The sequence below is a fragment of the Chlorocebus sabaeus genome, chromosome 8, assembly GCF_047675955.1.
Source record: "Chlorocebus sabaeus isolate Y175 chromosome 8, mChlSab1.0.hap1, whole genome shotgun sequence".
In the NCBI taxonomy this organism is placed as follows: domain Eukaryota; kingdom Metazoa; phylum Chordata; class Mammalia; order Primates; family Cercopithecidae; genus Chlorocebus; species Chlorocebus sabaeus.
This window is the reverse complement of record NC_132911.1, coordinates 71,172,837-71,199,325: the sequence shown is the minus strand read 5'-3', so window position 1 is coordinate 71,199,325 and position 26,489 is coordinate 71,172,837. Positions and strand designations below refer to the sequence as shown.

Genomic DNA, 26,489 nt, shown 5'->3' with positions numbered 1-26,489 from the left:
AACAGGAAGTCTGAATAGCTCTGTATCTATTAAATGCATCGTATTTCACAAATAAAAATATTTCCACAAAGAGAACTCCAAGACCAGATGACCTCACTGATGCACTTTATCACAAAATTAGGAAAGAAATGATACCAATCTTACACAAACTCTTTCAGAAAACAGAAAAGCAAGGCCAGGTGCAGTGGCTCACACCTGTAATCCTAGCACTTCAAGAGGCCAAGGTGAGCAGATCTCTTGAGCTCAGGAGTTCCAAACCCAGCCTGGGCAACGTGGTGAGACCCCATCTCTACAAAAAATACAAAAATTAGCCAGGGCTCATGCCTGTAATCCCAACACTTTGGGAGGCCAAGGCAGGAGGATCACCTGAGGTCAGGAGTTCAAGGCCAGCCTGACCAACATGGTGAAACCCCGTGTCTACTGAAAATGCAAAAATTAGCTCGGTGTGGTGACATATGCCTGTCATCCCAGCTACTTGGGAGGCTGAGGCAGGAGAATCTCTTGAACCCAAGAGGCGGAGGTTGCAATGAGCTGAGATCATGCCACTGCATTCCAGCCTGGGCAACAGAGTGAGACTCCATCTCAAAGAAAAAAAAAAAATTAGCCAGCCATGGTGGTGATCATCTGTAGTCCCAGCTACTCAGGAGGCTGAGGTGGGAGGATCACATGAACCCGGGAAGTCGAGGCTGCAGTGAGCTGAGATCATGCCACTGCTCTCCAGCTGGCTGGGGGAACAAAGTGAGACCCTGTCTCACAAAGAAAAAAAGAAAGAAAACAGGGAAGCAGGGACTACTTCCCAACTCATGTTATCAAATCAGCAATATTACAAGAACACTGCAGAGCAATATACCCTAGGAACAGAGAAGCAAAAATCCCTACTAAAATATTAGCAAATCAAGTCCAGCAATATATAAATAGATAACACGCAAAGACCAGATGAGGCTTATCTCAGGAATGCAAGATTGTTTTGGCATTCAGACATAAATCAATATAATTCACCAAACAGAATAAAGGAGAAGTATTATATGATCATCTAAATAGATGCACAAAATGCATTATATTCAGCACCATGTATGATTTTAAAAATTATCAGCAAACTGTAAATAGAAAGGAACTTAACCTGATAATAGGCATCTATATAAAATCTACATAACAAGATACTTAATGATGAAAGATTGAATGCTTTCCCTAAGATTAAGAGTAAAGGAAGGATATTTGCTATACCACATTACTCAACCTTAGAGTTGCACCTGTCTTAGCCAGTGCAATAAGGCCAAAAAAAATGAAACAATGACATTGCTTGAAAAGGAAGAAACAAAATGTTCTTTATTTGCAGACTACGTGATTGGGTACATATAAAATGATTAGAAATCTGCAAAAAGCTATTAGAACTTATGGAGTGTATTTAGCAAATCCATATGCTTAATGGCAAAGTCAATATGCAAAACGTAACTGTATTTCCATTGACTAGCAGTGAACAATTAGAAATGAAATTTTTTAAATTGGCATTTATAACTTCATCAAGATACATAAAATACTTAGGGATACATTTTTTAAACTAGTGCAAGAGCTGTACAATAAAAACACAAAATATTGGAAGAAATTAAAGAAGATCTACATAAATGAAGAGAGAGAGCATTTTCATGTATTAGCAGATTGTATTCTAGTTTTGATTTTTTGTTTTAATAGACTTTTTTTCTGGTTTTGATTTTTTTATTTTAATAGACTTTATGATTTAGATTAATTTTAGATTCATAGCAAAATTAAAAGTACAGAGATTTCTCATATACTGCCTGGGCCCACACTTGCATGGTAGAAGACTCTGTATTCTTAAAGTGCTAATTCCTTCTCAATTGATCTATACATTCAACATAATCCCAATCAATATCTCAGATTCTTTTCTCTTAGAAATTGACAAATCAATCCTAAAATTTATAAGAAAGGGACCTAGAATACCAAAGCAACATTGGTAAAAAGAACCAATTGGTAAAACCATCATGGGCATGGTAACTCATGCTTATAATACCAGTACCTTGGGAGGATGAGGCAGGAGGATTGCTTGAGCCCAGGAGTTTGAGACCAGCCTGGGCAATATAGCAAGACCCTTTCTCTAAAAGATGTTTTTTCTTTTTTCTTTTTTTTTTTTTTTGAGACAGAGTCTTGCTCTGTCCCCCAGGCTGGAGTGCGGTGGCCCGATCTCGGCTCACTGCAAGCTTCACCTCCCGGGTTCACACCATTCTCCTGCCTCAGCCTCCTGAGTAGCTGGGACTACAGGCGCCCGCCACTATGCCTGGCTAATTTTTTTGTATTTTTAGTAGAGACAGGGTTTCACTGTGTTAGCCAAGATGGTCTGATCTCCTGACCTCATGATCCGCCCGTCTCGGCCTCCCAAAGTGCTGGAATTACAGGCGTGAGCCACCGTGCCCGGCCTAAAAGATGTTTTTTTAAAAAAAAATTAGCTGGAAATGGTGGCCTATAGTACCAGCTACCCAAAAGGCTGAGGTGGGAGGATTGCCTGAGCCCTGGAGGTCGTGGCTACAGTGGACCATGATTGTACCACTGCACTTCAGCCTGGACAAGAGAGTGAGACCGTGTTTCCAAAAAAAAAAAAAAAAAAAAAAAAAGCCCGGCACAGTGGCTCACATCTGTAATCCTAGCTCTTTGGGAGGCTGAGGCTAGAGAATCACTTGAGCCCAGGAGTTTGGCACTCCATCTCTACAAAAAAAAAATTTTTTTTAATTAGCTGGGTGTGGTGGCACATGCCTGTGGTCCCAGCTACTCAGGAGGCTGAGGTGAGAGGATCTCATAAGCCCAGGAGATTGAGACAGCAGTGAGACATCATCACGGCACTGCACTCCAGCGTGGGTGTCAAAGTGAGATCCTTTCTCAAAAATAAAATAAATAAAATAAAATACATTTGGAGAACTTACCCTACCTGATTTCACAACTTTAAAGTTATGATAATCAAGACAATGTGGCATTGACATAGGGTAGCCATGAAGATTAAGGAAACAGAATAGTTTATAAATAAACTCACACATAGGGTCAATTGATTTTTAAGAGTCTCGCTCTGTTGCCCACGCTGGAGTGCAGTGGCACAATTTCAGCTCACTGCAACCTCCGCCTCCTGGGTTCAAGCAATTCTTCTGCCTCAGCTTCCCAAGTAACTGGGATTACAGGCACGTGCCACCACGCCCAGCCAATTTTTTATATTTTTGGTAGAGACAGGGTTTCAGCATGTTGGCCAGGCTCTTCCTGATCTCCTGACCTCCAGTGATCCACCTGCCTCAGCCTCCCAAAGTGCTAGAAATACAGGTGTAAGCCACCGCACCCAGCCCAAAATCCCAATATTTCAATGGAAGAAGGGATAATGTTTTCAACAAATGGTGGAACAACTGGATATCCAAATAGAAAAAGTGAACCTTTACTCTTTACCCCATGCACAAAAATTTACTCAAAATGGATCATATCCAAATTTAACTGCTAAAATATAAAACTTCTAGAAAAACATAAAAATTTCTTTAAAAGAACACAAAAAAGCACGACCCATAAAAATTGAGTATTTCACCTAAACAGGAGAGTAAACTAGGAAAAGGGAAGACATGGTATCTAGGAAACAGTAAAAAAGCTAAGGAAATTCACAGAAGTGAAGGTAAGTCTTAGGACAGCAGCTGTACAGTAGGCTAGAAGGCACCCAGCCCATGTTGCAACAGACTGAATTGTGGTAAGTACATAGAAAACTAAGAAATTAGGCAATTTTTAACTCTGTGGAAAATAAGAAGCAATCCTAGTATACTATGTAGTTTAGCTATGAACAAGACTTAATTGAGCTTAATAATATAGTCACTGAAAATCGGCCAGGTGCAGTGGCTCATATCTGTAATCCCAGCACTTTGGGAGGCCAAGGCAGGAGGATTGATTGAACTCACGAGTTCTAGACCAGCCTGGGAAAGATGGTGAAACCCTATCTCTACAAAAAATACAGAAACATTAGACAGGCTTGGTGGCGCATGCCTGAGTCCCAGCTATTCGGGAGGCTTCAGTGGGAGGATCGCTTGAGCCTGGAAGGTTGTGAGTGAGTGAGCCATGATCATACACTGCACTCCAGCCTGGGTGACAGAATGAGACTCTGTCTCAAATAATAATAATAATAATACACTCAGTGAAAATTAATTAACAATGTTAGTATAACTCTACTGACACAGTGGGAGAAGGGAAGTGTAGTAGAGGTTGGAGGCAGTACTTATGAGAATTAAATCATCATCTTTCTTAGTAGAAATTTAGTAGATAAATATCTAAGATTTAAAAATCAAAAATAGCCATTGTTATTTAGAAATATGGACATAAATGTGTGCAGAAATAGCTGAAGAAGTTGAAAATGGTTTTGTTATAAGCCCTCACATACTCTTAGTTTTGTTATAAACCCTCTGATCTTATTTGATATTTTAACTGTGTTGATTATCTCACTTTAATTTTTAACGTAATTTAAATAGAGAATGGTTAGTGAGGAAACTTGATTAATATAACCTTGTTATTGTGTATCACCATATCCTTCATTAGACTGAGTAGCTTTGAATGCAAGGAATTTTGATTTATTTACTTCAGGGTTACCCAGAGCCCAGCCCAGTGCTTGGCACATAGCAAGCACTTACTATATGTTTATAGAATGAATGAAGAAGGGCACAAAAAAATATTCTGGAGAAGGAATGCAAAACATTCACTGAGTTCCAGCTGTTGATATATACCAAAAGTTGCTTTCCCCCCCCCCATAGAGTGAAGATATCCAAAGAGTAAGAATAAAATCTTAAGTTCTTTTACTTCTACCATGAAGACACAAACAATTAAAAATGCCTGGACATAGCTTCTTGGCATTCTGAATATAGACATTGCCCGGGATATGTTTGAAATGTGCTTTTTGTGGTTCATTTTAAATAATATTCTGAAGGCTTAATCAAAGGGCATGTTGAAGCCTAGCATCAGAATATTAACTCGTTTTTCTGTTATGTATTCCTGGGGTCAGCATCTCTATATTTGGCTTTAATTTTTTTCCTTCTTTTTGTTCACTGACATTGTCCAAAAGCTACTGACATCAAATCCTGTGCTACAGGAAAAAAATCTCTCATGCCATACATAAGGTCACTGACATCTATCCTGAGTCGTCAGCAACAGACAGCTTTGTGCCATGGGAAAAAAGAAGTGGACATCATTAAAGAATCCTAACAAAACCACTGTAATTACCCAAGGTTTTCAGCACTTAGAGCAGCTGCTTTTATATGGACTTAAGTTCCTTAAGTGTACCTACAGAAAATACAGGAAATAACTAGTGTAGTTTATACATAGGAAATTATCATTTTAAAGTTATTACTTTTGCTGATAATTTACCATTATCTCCAAAAGTAAAAATTCAAAATTTAAAATTAATATTCAAATGTGTTTTTAAAAGGAACCTTAGTCACACTCATTGTATTATTATAAATATTGTAATAGATTACTCCGTACTATGAAAGTCCTGTTAATTAATATTGCAGGTAGATTTTTGTGAAGTATTATAAACTAAAACATGTTAGTAATTTGTGTGTATTTACAAATTGTCTTCTTGTAGTCCTGTTCCATCAAACTGAATTTATATTTTTGGCATAGAAGACACATTTTTAAAGTGACTGCTTTAAGAGAATATGAAAAAATAATGATCCCTTAGGATGGTTAAACAACTTTGAATCTTTCAACCAAGACTCTTGTTTGAGCAGTGAGAAAGGAAGATATTTAAAGGAACACATGTAGCAAGGAAAAGTGCTACCAAGGGACTGAAATTCTTGAGCTCTGTGGAAAGAAAAGAGAGAACTGGGTCTCTGAGAAATATAGGCACTCTGAAACATGCCATACCCTAGCTTACTGAGGGTCCTAGAGCCACAAGGGAGTGACTGCATTAGAGGCTGAGGTACAGGATATAGACCTGTAAGAAGCTGGGTAGCCAAGCAACTTTTGTCCCTCCTGCTGCTTGAGATTTCATTCCCTTTCCTCTCCTCACATCTTTAGACCCATGACTGTCAAGGACTCCTTACCACCAAGATCCTCTAACTCTGCCTTTGTCTCTGCTATTCCTTAATACAAAACTGGTCCAGGGCAGGGACTTCTAGACAGGAGGATATAGAAGTGGAGAGAAGGGACAGAGGAGGAAATAGAAGAAAAGAGAAGATAGTCTTTCTTTTCTCTCTCTTTCCATGTCTGCAGCACCTCGAATTAGCAACTTCTTCAAAAATGGTTCCATCTTATTTCTTCCTATAATTCCTGTCCTGCTTCTAGCCTTAGGTCACCTGCCTCTCTCTCGTTCATTCATTCATTCATTTATTCATTCATCTCTTATACATTCATTGAAAACACCTACTCCTACTATGTGGCAGTACTTGCTAGACAATAGGGGACACAAGAGTGAGCAGAAAACAGATACGATCCCTGGCTTTGAGGAATTCTCAACATTCAGGGGAAGAGAGACATTAAGCACATAATCATCCCAAAACAAATATAAAATTGCACAAGTACCACAAAAATGAAGTATGTGGCTCTGAGAGCCTATTATAAGAGAGGGATCTGTCCTAGTTAGAGAGGTCACTAAAGGCTTCTCTAAGGAAGGGACAGCTGAGCTCTGACAGAAAAGAAGCACTTATCAGGCAAAGAAAACAGCATGTGTCAAGGTCCTGGGGCAGGTTGGAGCATGGCAACTATGAGGGATAAGAAGCTGAGATAGTGAAGGTAGAACATAGTACAGATGCCAGTGGGTAGATGGGCCACATAGGTCATGAAAGAGAGTTTTGTCTTTATCCTAAGAACAGTGAGGAGCCCCTGGAGGTGTTTAAGCCAGGAGTAAAGTAACTGAAGATTAGCAGTTTGAAAAGATCTGCATGGCTACAGTGTGAAGAACAGCCTGGAAGAGGCCAGGCTAGTTACAAAGTGAGAGACGATGGAAACTTTAATAGGGTAGGGATGGAAATGGAATGGACAGCTTGGAGAGCTGTTCAGGAAGTAAAATGGATAAGACTTGGTTGTGAGTTGGATATAGGGAGCATGGGAGGAGGAGAGGTCAAGAGTGATTTCTGGGCTTCTTGCCTTGCACAATGAGAAATAAAGAAGTCAAGAGTCAAGTTTGAGAGATCATGAGTTTTGGTAATGTAGGGTTTGAAGTGCCTTTGAAATGTTCCAGAGAAAATGTCAAGTACATAATTGGACATATGAGGCCAGAGCTCAGAGGATAGATAAATGTGAATCTTCAGTGTATTGTTTAAGTGGTCACTGAAACTACCATCATTCACAAGACTGTCTATAGTCAGGAGGGGAGAGAGTACAAAGAAATGCTCAGCTTGGCCTCCCAAATAATTTGGTTCTTCCTCTTTTGAATAGATGACCTTTATTTCCTTAGGGTAACAGAAGTTTGACTATTATCATCAATGTGGCCATTCTTTTTCTATAAAGGGTCTAAGTATAAATAGAGAAGGCAATGGGTTACAGGAGGCAAACTTTTTTCTAGCTATGATTTTACATTCTGCTGTGATCCAGGGAAGGGAAACAAACACTGTTTGAAAGGAATAAACATAGATTATAGAAAAGGAATCAAGTGAATTGGTCCCCAAGGTTCTCCCAGCAGGGACATATGCTCCTGCTCCCCAGTGGGAGCTCTCACTCTCTGGTAACGTCCTGATGCATTATGGGGAAGACTGTCCCTGCATAGATGTTCTTATAGCATTGCTTTTATTAGTTAGATGTTCTGTTAGTTAGATGTTTTATTAGTTAGTTGCTTCTATTAGTTAGATGTTTTATTAGTTAGATGTTCAGTTCTCAGTATGTAGCTGAGATTAGTGGTTTGAAACGATCCACATGGCTACAATGTGAAGAACAGACTGGAAGAGGCCAGGTTAGTTAGGAAGTGAGAGATGGTGGAAACTTTAATAGAGTTTTCCCCAATGTATGAAACAGCCTATTCATACATTACAGATTTCTGTAGTCAGAGGTTTGTCACTTGTGGGGTCAGACATTCATGAAGGATCCATGGAGCCTGCAAGAATGTAGAATCACAAAGCCATGAAGGGAGTGATGAACAGGGTGCGATATTCCAAAGAATTGAGACTGAGAAAGTATGTGATTGGCAATGTGTGGATCAGTGATAAGGTTAGCAATGCCTTTTCAGTGGCACCAGATTGCAGGAGTGCCCAGTGGTTGAAGAAGCAACCAGCTGGTCTCCACACTATAGGCATGCAGTAGACTAGGCCAACTCCAAGTGTTGACCTAGACCAGCAGCAGCAGCAGCAGCAGAAATGCAGAATCTCAGCTTCTGTCTCAGACCTAACAAATCAGAACCTGCATTTAAATAAGATCACTCAGGATTCTTAAGCACATGAAAGTTTGAGAAGCATTAGTCCAGATCAGTCTTCAAGAAGTTTAGCAATGGTAGGTAAGAGACAAAATAAAATCCAGATTAAGAGGGAGATACTAGAAATGGAAATGGGAGAGGAGAACCCAGGAAGAAAAGGCTGGGATCAAAAGAACTACTTAACCTGGGGAAAGAGGTGTGACTCTTCCTTTGTTGAGAAAAATGGAAAAGAAGAATGGAAGAGGAAGTGTGAAATCAAAGGCAGATAACTGAGAAAACTTGGTGGATGGATGACCCACTTCTCCCAAGTAAAACTGGTGGCAAGGTCAACCACTGAAGAAAAGGCAAAAGAGAGGTTTTAGGCCAAACAATATTTCACAGTTTAGAAACTCCTTTAACTTACAGGGCTCTAGTTAAATGACATTTACTTTTGGTTAACATGTCTTTGCATGTTTTTCCTGTACCTCCTTTAAACAGATATTCATCAATGTATAAAAATTATTAAATACTTTAACAACAATTTATAACAAAACTTTTGCATTTGTACAAGTAATCTGATGAGGCTAAGCTGAGCCATGAACTTCACTAGGGCCAGCATTATATAGCTTGCTAACACTATTAAGTCAAAGGAATATCATGGCTGAAAAATGTATACAATTTGAAGAACAAAAAAAGTTTAATATTTACCTAAGTTTTGAAGTCTGTAAAGTTTGCTAAATCAATACAATGATCTGAAAAGTTCATCTCAAAGTCAGATATATTAGTGATTTACTTCATTGGTTTTCTCATGACCATTTATCATGAGGTATAGAATCTTCAGAATGAGGGAAATAAAAAACTTGACATATTTGCCTCTTATATGAACTAAATATCTGATTTATAAGACACAAATGAACAAACTTCTATGGCCTGTCATGTTTTCTCAGCTTCTAATTTATTCAACCTCTGCTCATTATTGATCCTGACAAGCAGAGTGACCCAAAGATAAATTTATTCATTCCACAGTTGAGTCAGGAACAAGCCAAAAATTATAGATTTTCCCAGGCAGATGATGACAGGCAGTCAGAGGGATGACAAATGGCTGTCTTTAGATTTAGTAAGGATGGTTGTTCCAGACATTGCCAATAAAGATTGGAGTATGCTGGTCAAACACAGGTTCATCAGCGGTCATCATTAATGGTAGAGAGAGCATTGCTGTGCTGCAGACACCTATACAGGAGCTTAGGCATCAACCCTGCAGGGGAAATATAATTTGCTCCTCAGTATTTTGCAGCACTCCTCTAAGTGATAGCATGACATGATCATTTATCAAACAGAGACTGTCCAGAAAAGTGTCTGCTTCCTTTAGTAACTTATTGAAGAGGAGGAAAGTGAAAGCTTTTTATTAAAGACAGGAAGGCAATGAACAACCAGAGCGTATCCAAAGGGTAATCGTATTTCAGCAAAGGATTAGTTTAGTCTTAAATAAACATACACTGGAGGGAGTATGTCGAGGGTCATTTATCAAGTAAAGAACAATTAACAAAACTCTAAGCACTCTTTTATCTATATCAATTTAAAGTTCTGTAAGTGTTCTTATTAACTTTTAGATGATGGGCATCACATTCAACACTGTAAAAAATGTGATGCATAATCCCTTCCTTACAGGTTTTTAGAGTAAGAGAAATACAATGTAACTCTCACGTAAAATAAGGTAGTTATGGCTGTATTAAACACTGCCAAACAAATGCTGTTGGAGAAGGCATATTCCAGAGCCCAGAACTGAAGGATGAAGTTATAATTTATGAAGATAACTTTCTTATAAAAAGCCAACTACTTATTTGTCAATAGGTCAAGAAGTTTCTTCTTCCTTACTTAAAATGTTTTCACTCTCTGTTGACAAAAATTAAGAGAAAGGGAATTAGTTAAGAGGTAGCAGGGCAGGCAAACAGGCAGAGAACTGACACATTTATTACTTTCTTTGTTCCAGGCACTTTATATGCCATGGCAACTAATCTTAATTAACCTCAAGTTATAGATGAAGACATAGATTTGCCTAAGGTCACACAGTAAGCAGCAGTGCCAGGAAGTTTCGGATTGCCTTATTTAAAAAAAAAAAAGTCTTATATTTTCACATAAATTATTTATTGAAATCCCTCAAAGTCTAGTGCAGACTAAATTTAGGGTATATATCCAAAGGAAGTGAAATTACTATTTTAAAAGCAACATGTGCACTCCCATGTTCTTTGCAGCAATATTCACAATAGCCAAGCTGTGGAAACAACCTAAGTGCACTACTTTTGTTCAGTAATTCATAACAGATTAAATGCATCTGATATTAAAGATAAAGAACAGAACTTTGGCCACATATAAGAAATACTCAAAGTGTACTTCATTTTCATTAAATAGTAGTTAAGATAAAATACACTTTTTAGAAAGGGGGGAAGGGGAGAAAGCAAGAAATGACAGATAAGGTACTGGGGAAAGAGTGACATTGGATGGGAAAAGAAACTCAAATAGGGACAAAGAGGCTGTGAAAAAAGCAAACTGAGACAGTTAGTTCTTAAGTTCCGTTAGTCTGTTTTCCTCACATTTATTTGGGTTGTAGACCACAGAATAACTTTATTATTCCTTGAAATATCGGTTAGCTGATTTTCTTCTTATAAACTATAAAAACATATAAACATTTATGATATAATGTAAAACAAAATTGTACTCACAGTACAATTATGACAATTAAAAATATGTACCCTCCCAAAAGTCCCTATGCTCAAAAAAGATTAGACGGATACATAACAACATATTAAAAATGATCTTTGCATGATAAGCATACAAATGATTTTTCCCCCTTTCTTCCATTTTTCCTTTTGGTAGATGTTTGTTTTTGTTTTTGTTTTTTAACACTTAAAAAATTAATATGAATTATTTGTAAAATAAAAAGCAACAACACACATTGCTTACAATCGCAAGGGACTGCTTACTCACTACCCCTTAATTACCTAATCTGTAAACTTCTATGAGCTACACTAACAATAGGGCATCTTCCGCAGGAAAAAGTTTTTTCTGAGCTGCAGTGGGGGCCATTTAAGGGAGTATGACAGAGAACAGTTGTGTGGCCCTCATCTTAAGACCTCATTCTTTTGCCTTATGTTCAGTGCCTTCTATTATCAGTATAGATTTTTTTATTCAAAATTTATTTTAGAAGGTATTATTCTGCACAAAATTTATTTAGAAGGTGTTATTATGCACATTCTAAGTACCTGGCTCTGAGCTAGAATTCCATGAAAGCAGTAATTACCTTTAAAAACAATAACCGACATGCTAGAAGTATTGGTAAATATGAAATGCTTGTGCTTTGCTTTTTCTTCTCTAATTATAGGATTTGGAGTTTTTACTGAACAAGTTGATGAAGCTGTGGAAAATTGACCTAAATGGAAATCCTGTTTGTCTCAAACCAAAATACAGGGACAGACTGATACTGGTGTCCAAATCACTGGGTACATATTTATATTAATAAGAGAATGACAATTAGTTAACTTTTTAGTTATTTTACCAGTAAGCTTTCAGAAATATGAATATGACATCTGGATCTGTGAAAACTGTCAACTTTAAATTCAATATTTTGAATAAGAGCAAAAGTTAAAATTGACAAATAAAGCATGAAAAACATCTGCTGTTCAGAAGTAATTAAAGCACCTGATACTTATTCCTTAAGGAGTATATTTTGCTATTACCAATAAAAATGGTTAGTCATAAATGTGTAGAACTTGCTGACCTTTTGCCAAACTTTCACTGGCACAAATCCTTTGATGATCCCAAGAGACTCCTTAGCTCTTGGTTCTGTAGATAAAATTGATCAAAGCTTTCATTGCTTGACATTTGCCAAATGTTACCCTAAGAACATACAGGAATCCCTTTCATTTGATAGGAGAGCTAAGTGAGGAGACCCTTTATGAGATCCTTACAAATAACCTTCCTGAATATGCACCATACTGGGGGAAATGGACAAAAGCACTAGATTAATAGTGACCAAGTGACACAGCATCAGAAAGACACACAGTGACCTCTCACGAAGGCACTGGTTTGCTGTGTCCTTGTAAGAAGTCATTTTTATGTTTTATAGGTTACCCAGTCCTCACCAAACAGAGTGACAGTCCACATATTTGGTTTACTTAGCATGAGTGGAAGCAAATTTTGTATTGAGAGCAACTTATTAAAATGAAATAAATCTCATTAGGTCTATAATCTTGAATCCATTACCTGGCTCCCAGTCTTGAACCATTTTCACACCTATTAACTTCAAATAAGATCATTTGAGGCTGGCCGCGGTGGCTCATGCCTGTATTCCCAGCACTTTGGGAGGCCACGGCAGGTGGATTGCCTGAGCTCAGGAGTTTGAGACCAGTCTGGGCAACACAGTGAAACTCCATCTCTACTAAAATACAAAACAATAGCCGGGCGTGGCGGCGAACACATATAATCCCAGCTACTCGGGAGGCTGAGACAGGAGAATCGCTTGAACCTGGTAGGCGGAGGTTTCAGTGAGCCGCGATCATGCCATTGCACTCCACCCTGGGCGACGAAGTGAGAGAATATCTCAAAAAAAAAAAAAAAAAAAAAAAAAAAGATCATTTGCTAAAAATGAGATGGAATCAGGTTAACGGAGGCACAGTTTCCTAGTCATTCCTCAGCTCTGTTTGGGACATTAACATGAGGAAGAAGAGATTACAATAAAAGACTTGGAATTTTCATTCCTTATCTTTATAGTATATTTTAAAAGTATGTATTGATTACATATATCTCATCCAAAAATATACTAACAAGTTATATAATTATTAATAAAAATAGATCTGGAAAGACATCAATAAATATAAGTGGCTGGAAAAACTGAGCATCAAAGAATGACCTTTAGAGTAGAGGCGGGGTTTCACCACTTTGGCCAGGCTGGTCTCGAACTCCTGACCTCAAGTGATCCACCCGCCTTGGCCTCCCAAAGTGCAGGGATTACAGGCATGAGCCACCGGCCCAGCCTGACACCACTGTTAAATTAGGGAGAAAAGGTTAAGGATGGCTAATTCTAGTTATCACGACTGTGAAAGGATTTACTTTCTATCAGAAAGACTGTGTTTAACACAAACGCAGAAGCCTCGCTCTTCATTCTAGCAGAATTTTGCTTTTGCACACTTATTCTCCATATGAGGAAAACTACAAGTAACCCAATTTCCGCTTCAGGAAGTTAAAGACATTAACTTGGCAGAAATAGGCTTAGTCTGGGAAACAGAAAGCAAGCAACTTGTTCAGGGAAACTTTTCAGTTCTGCGACGACGCATGCGCTCTGCCTCCAGGAAAGTGGCAAATACGGCTGCACGAATTGGCGGCCCGACCCTCCCTGGTCACATTTTGGGAGACAGCGGTGTGGCAGCGGCCGTGGCGATAGCGACGACAGGCCTAGGGCGGTCAGAAGGTTTCTGGTTCAGGTTTAACTTTCGGCTTCCGTCTCGGGGCTGAGGTTTGTGAGCTGTAGTATTGAGTCCCATTCGAGCTATTGTTCTTTTTCCTGAAAAATGGCACTAAGAGGGAGCTGGATGAGCTGAAACCATTGATCTTTTCACAGTCGTTGATAACTAGAATTAGACACTCCTTAACCTTTTCTTCCTAATTTATCAGTGATGTCAGGCTGGGCGCAGTGACTCACGCCTGTAATCCCAGCACTTTGGGAGGCTCCAAGGCGGATGAGAAGACAGTGAAGAGCGTGCTGGGTTTCTCAGAGCCTACAGTGGTCACTGTAGCATTGAACTGTGTGGGGAAGAGCATGGACAAGAAGAAGGCAGCCGATCATCTGATACCTTTTCTTGATGATTCTACTCTCCGATTTGTGGACAAACTGAGGCTGTAGGAGAAAGGCGGAAGCTCTAGGCATTCCAAGTCTAGCAGTGACTGAAGCAGAAAACAAGAGCTAAAGAAGGTGTTTGGTGATGACTCTTGAGATCTCTAAGGAATCATCAGGAGTAAAGAAGCAGCGAATACCCCATTTTAAGGAGGTGGAAGAAGAGCCTGAGGTGATCCCTGGGCCTCCATCAGAGAGTCCTGGCATGCTGACTAAGCTCCAGAGCAAACAGATGATGGACGCAGCAAAATGACAGATGGAGGAGAGGAAAAAACAGCTACGCTTTATTAGCCCCCCTACACCTCAGCCAAAGACGCCTTCTTCCTCCCAACCAGAGCGACTTCCAATCGGCCACACTATTCTGCCCTCCCTGGCTGCCACTTTCATGAATGATGCCATTGAGAAGGCAAGGAAAGCAGCTGAACTACAAGCTCGAATCCAAGCCTGGCTGGCACTGAAGCCAGGACTCATCAGCAATGCCAACATGCTTGGCCTGGCTAATCTCCATGCCATGGGCATTGCTCCCCCAAAGGTGGAGTTAAAAGACCAAATTAAACCTACACCACTGATCCTAGATGATCAAGGGTGCACTGTAGATGCAACATGCAAGGAGATTGAGCTGACGCACTGCATGCCTACTCCTGCCAATATTCGTGCTGTGAAGAGGGAACCATTCAAGCAACAGCTAAAAGAAAAACCATCAGAAGACATGGAGTCCAATATCTTTTTTGACCCTGAGTCTCCTCTGTCGTTTCCCAGCGCCAGAAACACACTTTTAAATTCCATGACAAGGGCAAATTTGAGAAGATTGCTCAGCGATTAAGAACAAAGGCTCAACTGGAGAAGCTTCAGGCAGAGATTTCACAAGCAGCTCAAAAAATAGGCATCCATACTTTGACTAGGCTTGCCTTCATTGCTCCTAGGAAGGAGCTAAAGGAAGTAGATATCCCTGAAATTGAGTGGTGGGACTCACATAATCCCCAATGGCTTTGACCTTACAGAGGAAAATCCCAAGAGAGATTATTTTGGAATCACAAATCTTGTTGAACATCCAGCCCAGCTCAATCCTCCAGTCGACAATGACACACCAGTTACTCTGGGAGTGTATCTTACCAAGAAGGAACAGAAAAAACTTCAGAGACAGACAAGGAGGGAAGCACAGAAGGAACTACTAGAAAAAGTCAGGCTGGGCCTGATGCCTCCTCCAGAACCCAAAGTGAGAATTTCTAATTTGACGCAAGTATTAGGAACAGAAGCTGTTCAAGACCCCACGACGGTAGAAGTCAATGTCAGAACTCAGATGGCAAAAAGACAGAAAGTGCATGAAAAGGTCAATTCTGCCTGAAAACTCACAGCAGAATAGAGAAAGGTCAAGAAAATTTAAAAGCTTAAGACATTTCACAGGGGGTACACATATCTGTATATGGAGTTAGAAATTTGAGCACCCCAGCCAAGAAGTTCAAGATTGAGGCCAGTGCTGGGCAACTGTACCTGACGGGGTGGTGGTACTGCACAAGGATGTCAACGTGGTAGTAGTGGAAGGGGGCCCCAAGGCCCAGAAGAAATGTAAGCATCTTATGCTGCATCGGATAAAGTGGGATGAATGGACATCTAACACAAAGGGAGATGATCATAAGGAATCTAATGAGGAAGCTGTGAAGAAAACCAACAAATGTATACTATTCTGGGAGGGTACAGCCAAAGACCGGAGCTTTGGAGAGATGAAGTTTAAACAGTATCCTACAGAGAACATAGCTCGTGAGCATTTCAGAAAGCATGGGGCTGAACATTACTGGAACCTTGCCCTGAGTGAATCTGCGTACAGTCCACTAATTGAGACTACTGCAAGCCCTTGCCTCTCCCCTCTTGCCTTTGTCTCTTCTGTCCTCTCACTTATTCTGTTTCCCAACCCACTCCCACTTGTATGATCTTAGAACTATACCAAGCAGACATTGGGACAAAGGGAGAATATCTTGCTCCCTTCCCCAGTCAGCCTGGTGTTGCCCTTTATTCCCCTTATGTGCATATGATTAAAGAGGTTTTTTTAAAATAAATAATAAAAAAGATGACCTTTATTGTAAAGTTATAAGTACTAAGATATTTAACAATTTCTTATGGTTTGGATAGTACTAGCTTCTTCAGTGAAAAAAAAAGTGCATGAAATAAGATATGGAGACAGTTTTACTTCTAGATTCTATAGTTCTAGTTTATATTCTTTGTTTCAACATTTTGTTTTGTACTTTGGGTATAACACAATATTATGGCTCATGTTTAAGTGGTAGTATTAATATTTTCAGTAGTACAACTAATATTTTATCAGAATATTGTCATTATCCCTGAAATAATGTGTGATCTAATAAATTTTACTACATCCTTTCTACATTCTGGGATCTAGTGGATTACATGAATAATGAGAGAAAATATCTAATTTTCAAAACTACTATACATAAATTTCATTAGAAAAAAATCTATCAAGCAGAGTCCTATGGAAAGAAAGAAAAAAATTTTGAAGAAAAAAATCATCCTTCTATTAAATGAAGGTCATCTGTGTTCATGTAATTGAGGAAACAATATAGGCAATATAAAATAACCTTTAATAAGGGAATTGTTCAATATTTCATAATATATCCATAAACAATAGAATACCAGCCATTAAAAACTGTATTTAAGGAAAAACATGGTAAAATATTCACAACACAATATTAAAAAGCAGGATGCAAAACTAATATAAATAGAGGATTCCAATTTTACATATATTGAAAATAAAAACATGCTAAGAAATATACAAAAGTGTTACCAGTGATTATTTCTCATTGGGGAATAATTTTTTTATTTTTTGTGTGTTTTCCAAATGTCTTACAACATGAAAAATTATTTGTATAATTTATGAAGCTCAATTTCTATCACACCTCTGTAATCCCAGGGCTTTGGGAAGCCGAGATGAGAGGATTGTTTGAGGCCAGGAATACAGGAGCAGCCTGGGCAACATAGTGAGATCCCATCTCTAAAAAAAAAAATGTCTTTAATTATCCAGGCATGGTGGCACATGGCTATTGTTCTAGCTACTCTGGAGGTTAAGGCAGGAGGCTCACTTAAGCTGAGGAGTTTTGAGGTTGCAATGAGCTAAGATCATGCCACTGCATTCCAGCCTGGATGGCAGAGTGAGATCCTGTCTCAAAAATAAATAAATAAATAAATAAATAAATAAATAAATAAATAAATAAACAAACATAATAAGGGGTAAGGTCAGGCACGGTGGCTCATGCCTGTAATCCCAGCACTTTGGGAGGCCGATGCAGGCGGACTGCTTAAGCTCAGGAATTTCAGGCCAGTCTGGGCAACATGGCAAGACCTTGTCTCTACTAAAAATACAAAAAAATAGCTGGGGATGGTGGTGCACACCTGTGGTCCCAGCGACTCGGGAGGCTGAGGTGGGAGGATCACTTGAGCCCCAGGGGGCAGAGGTTGTTGTAAGCCAAGATCACTCTATGCACTCCAGCCTGGATGACAGAGCGAGACCTTGTCTCCAAAAAAAAAAAAAAAGAAGGGGTATGGATAATAATTACGAAGCCTTTTAATGTTTTATTTGATGATATTTCCATTGTTTATAACAAGCATATGTTCTTTTTGGAATCAGAAAAAAATCTATAAATAAAATCTCAACAAAAGTACATATGTTGCGTAATTAACGTATTTTAAAAACAAATTTATTTCAGTCTATGGTGTAACTTAAGTTTCTGTGCTCTGAACCAGAATTGCATATTTTGACTTATGTTTATATGTATATATTGTATATATGTATATATTGTATATATGTATATATTTTTAAATGTATGTATTTTTCTCCAGAATTTCTTGATGGAAAAGAAATTAAAAATATAGAAAGACAATTTCTAATGAATTGGAAAGCATCCAAAGACGCCAAGAAAATCAGCAAAAAAAGGAGCAGTAAAAATGAGGATGCAAGCAATTCACTCATAAGTAAGCACTCTGTCACTCATTAGGTGACTGCTCTTCTAGCAAAGGAAATATTCTAAGCAACAGAAAAATGCCAACAAATAAAATGTTTTTTGTTTAGTTTGTTGTTGTTTTATGGGTTTTTTTAAAACTTATTTACTTAGTTGTACATAAGTACCATTTGTCTTGTATTGGAAATTTTACCTATAATGTTTATGTAAATGGTAGCCACTGTGAACAACAGCTGTGTTTGGTTTTGTGTAGACATAGAGCCACAAGGGTAGGGAAAAATGTATAATTTTATATCTGGCAAAAGTGCATGATATCGGCTATGTAAATTGTGAAACCTAAGCCCCTCGTATATTTGTTAAGTAACAGTGCAAAAAGGCCAGGCACGGAGGCTCACGCCTGTAATCCCAGCACTTTGGGAGGATGAGGAGGGTGGATCACCTGAAGTCAGGAGTTCAAAACCATCCTGGCCAACATGATGAAACCCTGTTTCTACTAAAAATACAAAAGATTAGCCGGGCATGGTGACAGGTACCTGTAATCCCAGCTACTTGGGAGGCTGAGGCAGTAGAATCGCTTGAACCCAGGAGGCGGAGGTTGTAGTGAGCCAAGATCGTGCCATTGCACTCCAGCCTGGGCAACAAGTGCAAAACTCCATCTCAAGAAAACAAAAGGTGCAAAAATAACATTTTTTATCAATATAGAAAATAAAAATATATCATGACCACATCTGTGGACTGTCCCCCTTCTTATGCACATACTCCAACACCTGAAAATTTGGATTATAATATACCTAAAGTTGTGTTACAAAGGACATACCAACCTCCCTTGCCTAACTAATGCAACAAAATGTAACTAAGAGCAATGTGTAACAGTTATCTTCATTTTGGAGCATCCAAGAATTGACTAGTCTGGCCGGGCACAGTGGCTCATGCCTGTACTCCCAGCACTGTGGGAGGCTGAGACAGGCGGATCACCTGAGGTCAGGATTTCAAGACCATCCTGGCCAACATGGTGAAACCCCATCTCTACAAGAACACAAAAATTAACCAGCCATGATGGCAAGTGCCTGTAATCCCAGCTACTCGGGAGGCTGAGGCAGGAGAATCACTTGAACCTGAGAGGTGGAGGTTGCAGTGAGCCAAGATTGTGCCATTGCACTCCAGCCTGGGCGACAGAGCAAGACTCCATCTTAAAGAAAAAAAAGAACTGCCTAGTCACAGATTTTTTAGCCCACAACATTGCAATGAGCCCCTTCCTCCTTTCCATGATAGTGTTTGATTCTACGACTGATTAAGGGAGGGGATAAGGACATAGTGAAGGACATAAGGACACAGGGAAATAGAAAAAGGGAAATGGGGACACTGTAGTGAGGTTTTATGCACAGATAGCATAGCATATCCTAGGAGCTCTGTCACTCTAGGACATGGTGTCTGACATGAGGAGGAATACAGGTGGAGAGGTATGGAGCTCTAGTGATTTTGCCATATCATGTTCACTGAATACAAACTATGGGGCCAAATGTGGTGGTTCACACCTGTAGTTCCAGCACTTTGGGAGGCTGAGGTGGGAGGATAGTTTCAGCCTAGGAGTTCAAGATCAGTTTGGGCAACATAGTGAAACCTCATCTATACAAAAAATATTTTAAAATTAGCCAGGCATGGTGGCATGTGCCTATCGTCCCAGTTACTTGGGAGGCTGAGGGAGGAGGATCACTGGAGCCTGGGAGATCAAGGCTGTGGTGAGCGTGATTGTGCCACTTCACTCCAGCCTGGGGAACAGAGCAAGACCCCATCTGAAAAAAATAAAGAATATAAACTATGGAAAATCATTAAGTAGAATGGGACTTTCTTAGTTGATAATATACTTATGAGTAAATTGCAATATACTGTGTTGTAATGTGAATTTCTCAAGATCTGAAACTTCTAAAGTAGTCAGAAGGCATGATTCCTTTGTTCATTCCTGGCTGGCGTGAAGGGCAGAACTAGACCTAGAGTAAGGATTCTAGTATTTTATATATTTTCAGTATTACACCAAAGATGTCACTTTTTAAATATTTAATACCAGCCTCACCCCAGAATTGGGCCAATTCTAAAAATAATGTAGTTTCTTTCATTTTAACTGATTTCAAAAATTCTTCCTAATTTAGGGACAACTATATTAATTGTTAACTGCAAGGAAATTTGACAAAATAATATGTCTTTAAATTTACAACTTAAAAAAATTATAGTCTACTAACCAAAGCAATCTATACAATGCAATCCCTATAAAAATACCAATGACATTCTTCACAGAAATAGAAAAAAAAATCCTAAAATGTGTGTGGAACCCCAATAACCAAAACAATACTGGGCAAAACCAACAAAGCCAGAGCCACCACACTACTAAACTTCAAGGTATACAACAAAGCTATAGTAACTGAAACACCATGGTACTGGTATAAAAACAGAAAAATAGACTAGTAGAACAGAATAGAGAACCCAGAAACCAATCCACTTAGCTACAGCCAACTGATTTTTGACAAAGGTGCCAAGGACATACATTGGATCACAGCTCACTACAGCCTTGATCTCCCAGGCTCAAATGATCCTCCTGCCTCAGACTCCCAAGTAGCTGAGATGACAGGTGTATGCAACCATACCCGGCTAATTTTAAAATACTTTTTGTAGAGATGAAGTCTCACTGTGTTGCCCAAGCTAATTTGGAACTCCTAGGCTCAAGCTATCCTCCTCCTCAATAAATGGTGATGGGAAAACTGGATATCCATATGCAGAAGAATGAAACTAGACCCTCAGCTATCAGCCTATGCAAAAATCAACTCAGTATGAATCAAAGACCTAAATATAAGACCTGAAACTATAAAACTACTAGAAGAAAAGAGAGGAAATGCTTCAGGACATTGGTCTGTGAAAAGATTTTATAATAGAACCTCAAAAGCACAGGCAACGGGAACAAAAATAAACAAATGGGGTATGTCAAACTAAAAAGCTTCTGCACAGCAAAGGGAACAATCAAGAGTGAAAAGACAACCTACAGAATGGGAAAAATATCTGTAAACTCTTCATCTGACAGGATTATTATTCAGAATATACAAGAAACTGCAATATCTCAACAGCAAAAAAACAACAATCCAGTTTTAAAATGGGCAAAGGATCTGAACAGACATTTCTCAAAAGACATATAAATGGCCAAGAAAAATATGCCCAATATCACTTAATCATCAGGAATGCAAATCAAAACCACAATGAGGTGTCATCTCATCCCAGTTAGGATGGTTATTAACAAAAAGACAAAAAATAACAACAGCTGGCCAGGCACAGTGCTCACGGCTGTAATCCCAGCACTTTGGGAGGCTGAGGTGGGTGGATCACTTGAAGTCAGGAGTTCAAGAACAGCCTGGCCAACATGGTGAAACCCTGTCTCTACTGACAATACAAAAATTAGCCAGGCGTGGTGGTGCATGCCTGCAATTCCAACTACTCAGAAGGCTGAGGCACGAGAATCACTTGAACCAGGAGGCGGACTTTGGCAGTGAGCCGAGATCGCACCACTGCACTCTAGCCTGGGTAACAGAGCGAGACTTAGTCTCAAAAAATAAAAACCAAATGCTGGTGATATGGGTTGGCTGTGTCCCCACCCAAATCTCATCTTGAATTGTAGCTTCCATAATTCCCATGTGTTGTGGGAGGGACCTGGTGGAAGATAACTGAATTATGGGGGCAGTTTCCCCCACACTGTTCTCATGGTAGTGGGTAAGTCTCATGAGATCTGATGATTTTATAAGCGGTTTCCCCTTTTGCTTGGCTCTCATTCTCTCTTGTCTGCCACCATGTAAGACGTGCCTTTTGCCTTCTGCCATGATTGTGAGGCCTCCCCAGCCATGTGGAACTGTGAGTCCATTAAACCTCTTTTTCTTTATAAATTACCTAGTCTCAAGTATGTCTTTATCAGCAGCATGAAAATGGACTAATACAGCTGGTGAGGATGCAGAGAAAAGGGAGCTCTCTTATACACTGTTGGTGGGAATGTAAAGTTGTACAACCACTATGGAGAACAGTATGGAGGTTCCTCAAAAAACTACAAATAGGGGGCTGGATGTTGTGGCTTAGAACTGTAATCCCAGTGCTTTTGGAGGCCAAGGCAGGAGTATCAGTTGAGACTAGGAGATCAAGACCAGCCTGGGCAACAAAGCAAGACACCATCTCTTCAAAAACATTATTTTTAAAATTAGCGGCCAGGCGAGGTGGCTCACGCCTGTAATCCCAGCACTTTGGGAGGCCAAGGCAGGTGGATCACTTGAGGTCAGGAGTTCAAGACCAGCCTGGCCAACATGGTAAACCCTCATCTCTACTAAAAATACAAAAAAATTAGCTGAGCATGGTGGCACACACCTGTAATCCCAGCTATTCGGGAGGCTGAGGCAGAGAATTTCTTAAACCTGCAGCCTGGGTGACAGAGCAAGACTCCATCTCAAAAACAAAACAAAACAAAACAAAACAAAAACCTACAAATAGAACTACAGATTTTCCTCGAATTTAAAAAAATTCCTTGAGTTAAAAAAAGAAAAAAACCTACCATATGATGTAGCAATCCCACTACTGACCATCTATCCAAAGGAAAAGAAATCAGTTTATCAAGGAGACATCCACACCCTCGTGTTTGTTGCAGGAGTATTCACAATAGCCAAGGTACAGAATCGCCCTAAGTGTCCAACAGATGAATGAATAAAGAAAATGTGGTATATATACACAATGGAATACTACTCAACTACAAATAAGAATGAAATCCTGTTATTTGCAACAACATGGATGGAAATGGGGGATGTTACATTAAGTGAAATAAGCCAGAAACAGAAAGTGGAACAGTGCATGTTCTCACTCATCTGTTAAAGCTAAAAAAAAAAAAAAAAAAAAAAAAAGTTGATCTCATAGAATTAAAAAGTAGAACGAAGATACTACAGACGGGGAAGGGCAGAGGGAATAAGGTGAGGGAAGAGAGAGATTTGGTGAAGGTTATAAAATTACAACCAGATAGGCGGAATAAACTTTAGAGTTCTATAGCAGCTGTCCCCAACCTTTGTAGCAGCAGGGACTGGTTTTGTGGAAGACAATTTTTCTATGGACCAGAAGTGTGGTGGAGGGGGATATTGTTTTGGGATGATACAAGTACATTACATTTATTATGCACTTTATTTCTATTAACATTGCACTGTAACATATAATGAAATAGTAATTCACCATAACGTAGAATCAGCAGGAGCCCTGAACTTTTTTTCCTGCAGCTAGATCATCCTATCTGGGGGTAATGGGAGACAGTGACAGATCACTGGGCATTAGATTCTCATAAGGAGTTCACAACCTAGATCCCTCACATGCGCGGTTCACAATAGGGTTCATGTTCCTATGAGAATCTAATGCTGTAGTAGATCTGATAGGAGGCAGAGCTCAGGTGGTAATGCGAGTGATGGAGAGCAGACGTAAATACAGATAAAGCCTTGCTCGCTCACCTGCCACTCACCTTCTGCTGTGCGGCCCAGTTTCTAATAGGCTACAGACCAGGACCATTGGGTTGGGGACCCCTGCACTATAGGATGACCATAGATAACAATCATATATAGTTTAAAATAGCTAGAAGGAGAATATTGAATGTTGCCAACACAAAGAAATGATAAATGTTTGAGATTATGTATATGCTAATTTCCCTTATTTGATCACTATACATTATATGTATTGCAACATCACTATGTACCCTATAAATATGTACAATTATGTCTCAACTAAATTTTTTAAAATTAGCCATTTAATTTTCTCAAAACAGTCCTTATTAATCTCTTTATAATCTAGTGTGAGCACCAACTAACAAAAACAATCTTTTTTTTTTTTTTTTTTGATAGAGTAATCTGTTGCCCAAGCTAGAGTGCAGTGGCACGATTGCAGCTCATTGCAACCTCTGCCTCCCAGGTTCAAGCAAGTCTCCTGCCTCAGCCTCCCGAGTAGCTGGGATTACAGGCGTGCACCACCACACCCGACTAATTTTTGTATTTTTAGTAAATAAGATTTCACCATGTGGGCCAGGCTGGTCTTAAACTCCTGACCTCAAGTGATCCACCCACCTCGGCCTTCCAAAGTCCTGGGATTACAGGCATGAGCCACTGCGCCCAGCCCAAAAACAATGTTTAAAGTCATGTAGATAAACTAACAACAAACTATCTGAAAAGAAATTATGAAAATAATCCAATTTACAATAACAACAAAAGAATAAAATACCCAGGAATAAATTTAATTAAGGAGGTGAAAGACATATGCTGAAAACTACAAAACATCGATGAAAGAAATTAAACAAGACATCTTCTGCAATGTCTGCTTATAAATTTTAAAAGAAATTAAACAAGACACAAATGAAAAGACACCTCATGTTCATGAATTGGAAGACTCAATATTGTAAAATATCCATAAGACCAAAAGTGATCCACAGATTCAATGCAATTTCTATCAAAATCCCAATGGCATTTTTTATAGAAATAGAAAAAAGCAATTCTAAAATTCATATGGAACCAATGAAGACCACAAATAGCCAAATCAATCTTAAGAATGAAGAACAAAGCTGAAGGCATCACATTTCCTGATTTTGAAATATATTACATAGATACAGTAATCGAAACAGTATGGTACTGGCAGAAGACAGACATATAGAGAAACAGAACAGAATAGAGCGCCCAGGAAAAAATCCATGCAGACATAATCAATTGATCTTTGACAAAGGTGCCTAGAATACACAATGGGGAAAGAAAAGTCTCTTAAACAAATAGTGGTTTTTGTTCCTCCAAAGAAGACATGCAAATGGCCAACAGGTATTTGAAGAAATACTCAATGTCAGTAATCATCAGGGAAATGCAAATCAAAATTGTAATCAGCTATCACCTCATACCTGTCAGGGTGGCTTTTTTTTGTTTGTTTGAGACAGAGTTTTACTCTTGTCGCCCAGTCTGGAGTGCAATGGCGTGATCTCGGCTCACTGCAACCTCCGCCTCCTGGGTTCAAGCAATTCTCCTGCCTCAGCCTCCCAAGTAGCTGAGATTACAGGCATGTACCACCACACTTGGCTAATTTTGCATTTTTAGTAGAGATGGGGTTTCACCATGTTGGTCAGACTGGTCTCCAACTCCTGAACTCAAGTGATCCACCTGCCTCTGCCTCCCAAAGTGCTGATATTACAGACACAAGCCATTGTGCCTGGATGGCTATTATTTTTAAACAGGTAACACGTGTTAGAGAGGATGTGAAGAAATTGGAACTCTTGCACATCATTGGTGGGAACGTAAAATGGTGCAGCCACTATAACAAACAGTATGAACATTCCTCAAAAAGTTAAAAATAGGACTGCCATATGACCCAACAATCCCACTTATGGATATTTATCCAAAAGAATTGAAATCAGGATCTCCAAGAGACATCAGTACTCCTATGTTCATTGCAGCACTATTCACAATAGCCAAGATGTGGAAACTAGGTACATGGACGTTGGAGAGATGAATGGATAAAGGAAATGTATATTAAATGGAACATGGAACACTATTCAGCTTTACAAAGAAGGGAAATTCTGCAATATGTGACAACATGGGTGAGCCTTGAGGATATTATGCTAAGTGAAATGAGCCAGGTCAAAGAAAGACAAATACTGATTCAACTTATATAAGATATCTAAAATAGTTAAATTCATACACTCAAAGAGTGGAGTGCTATTGCCAGCAAATGAGGGGAGGAAAGGGGGACTTACTAATCAATGGGCATAAAGTTTCGGCCAAACAAGATGAATAAGCTCTAGAGATCTACTGTACGACATTGTACCTAAGGTAAAACAATAATGTATTGTACATTTAAAACTTTGTTAAGAGGGTGATCTTGGCTGGGCGCAGTGGCTCACGCCTGTAATCTCAGCACTTTGGGAGGCTGAGGCAGGCAGATCACTTGAGGTCAGGAGTTCGAGACCAGCCTGGCCAATATGGTGAAATCCTGTCTCTACCAAAAATACAAAACAATTAGCTGGATATGGTGGCATGCGCCTGTAGTCCCAGTTACTTGAGAGGATGAGGCAAGAGAACCGCTTGAACCTGGGAGGCAGAGGTTGCAGTGAGCCGAGATGGCACCACTGCACCCCACCCTGGGTGACAGAGCAAGATATCATCAAAAAAAAAAAAAAAAAAAGAGAGGGTAGATCTCATGTTAAATAGTTTTGCTACAATTTTTTAAAGTCCGTATAGAATGTTATAGTATGTAAGCTTCATTTCAGACCTTG

General features: G+C 39.3%; 1 protein-coding gene and 1 pseudogene across 3 annotated transcripts in view; both read left to right on the top strand.

The window, feature by feature from the left end:
- The window catches only part of PPP1R42 (protein phosphatase 1 regulatory subunit 42), a 66,623-nt gene that overhangs the window by 30,580 nt on the left and 9,554 nt on the right, over positions 1-26,489 (top strand). The window contains exons 5-6 of one of the 3 annotated variants that reach the window (XM_008000794.3): positions 11,721-11,838; positions 18,078-18,209. In XM_008000794.3, the coding sequence (XP_007998985.1) occupies positions 11,721-11,838; positions 18,078-18,209 (250 nt within the window). Of the gene's footprint in view, positions 1-11,720; positions 11,839-18,077; positions 18,275-26,489 lie in introns of those variants that run through there. The other 2 variants (XR_012093843.1, XM_073018654.1) reach the window with 2 other exon arrangements.
- On the top strand, positions 13,807-16,233 carry LOC119624919 (U4/U6 small nuclear ribonucleoprotein Prp3 pseudogene; annotated as a pseudogene).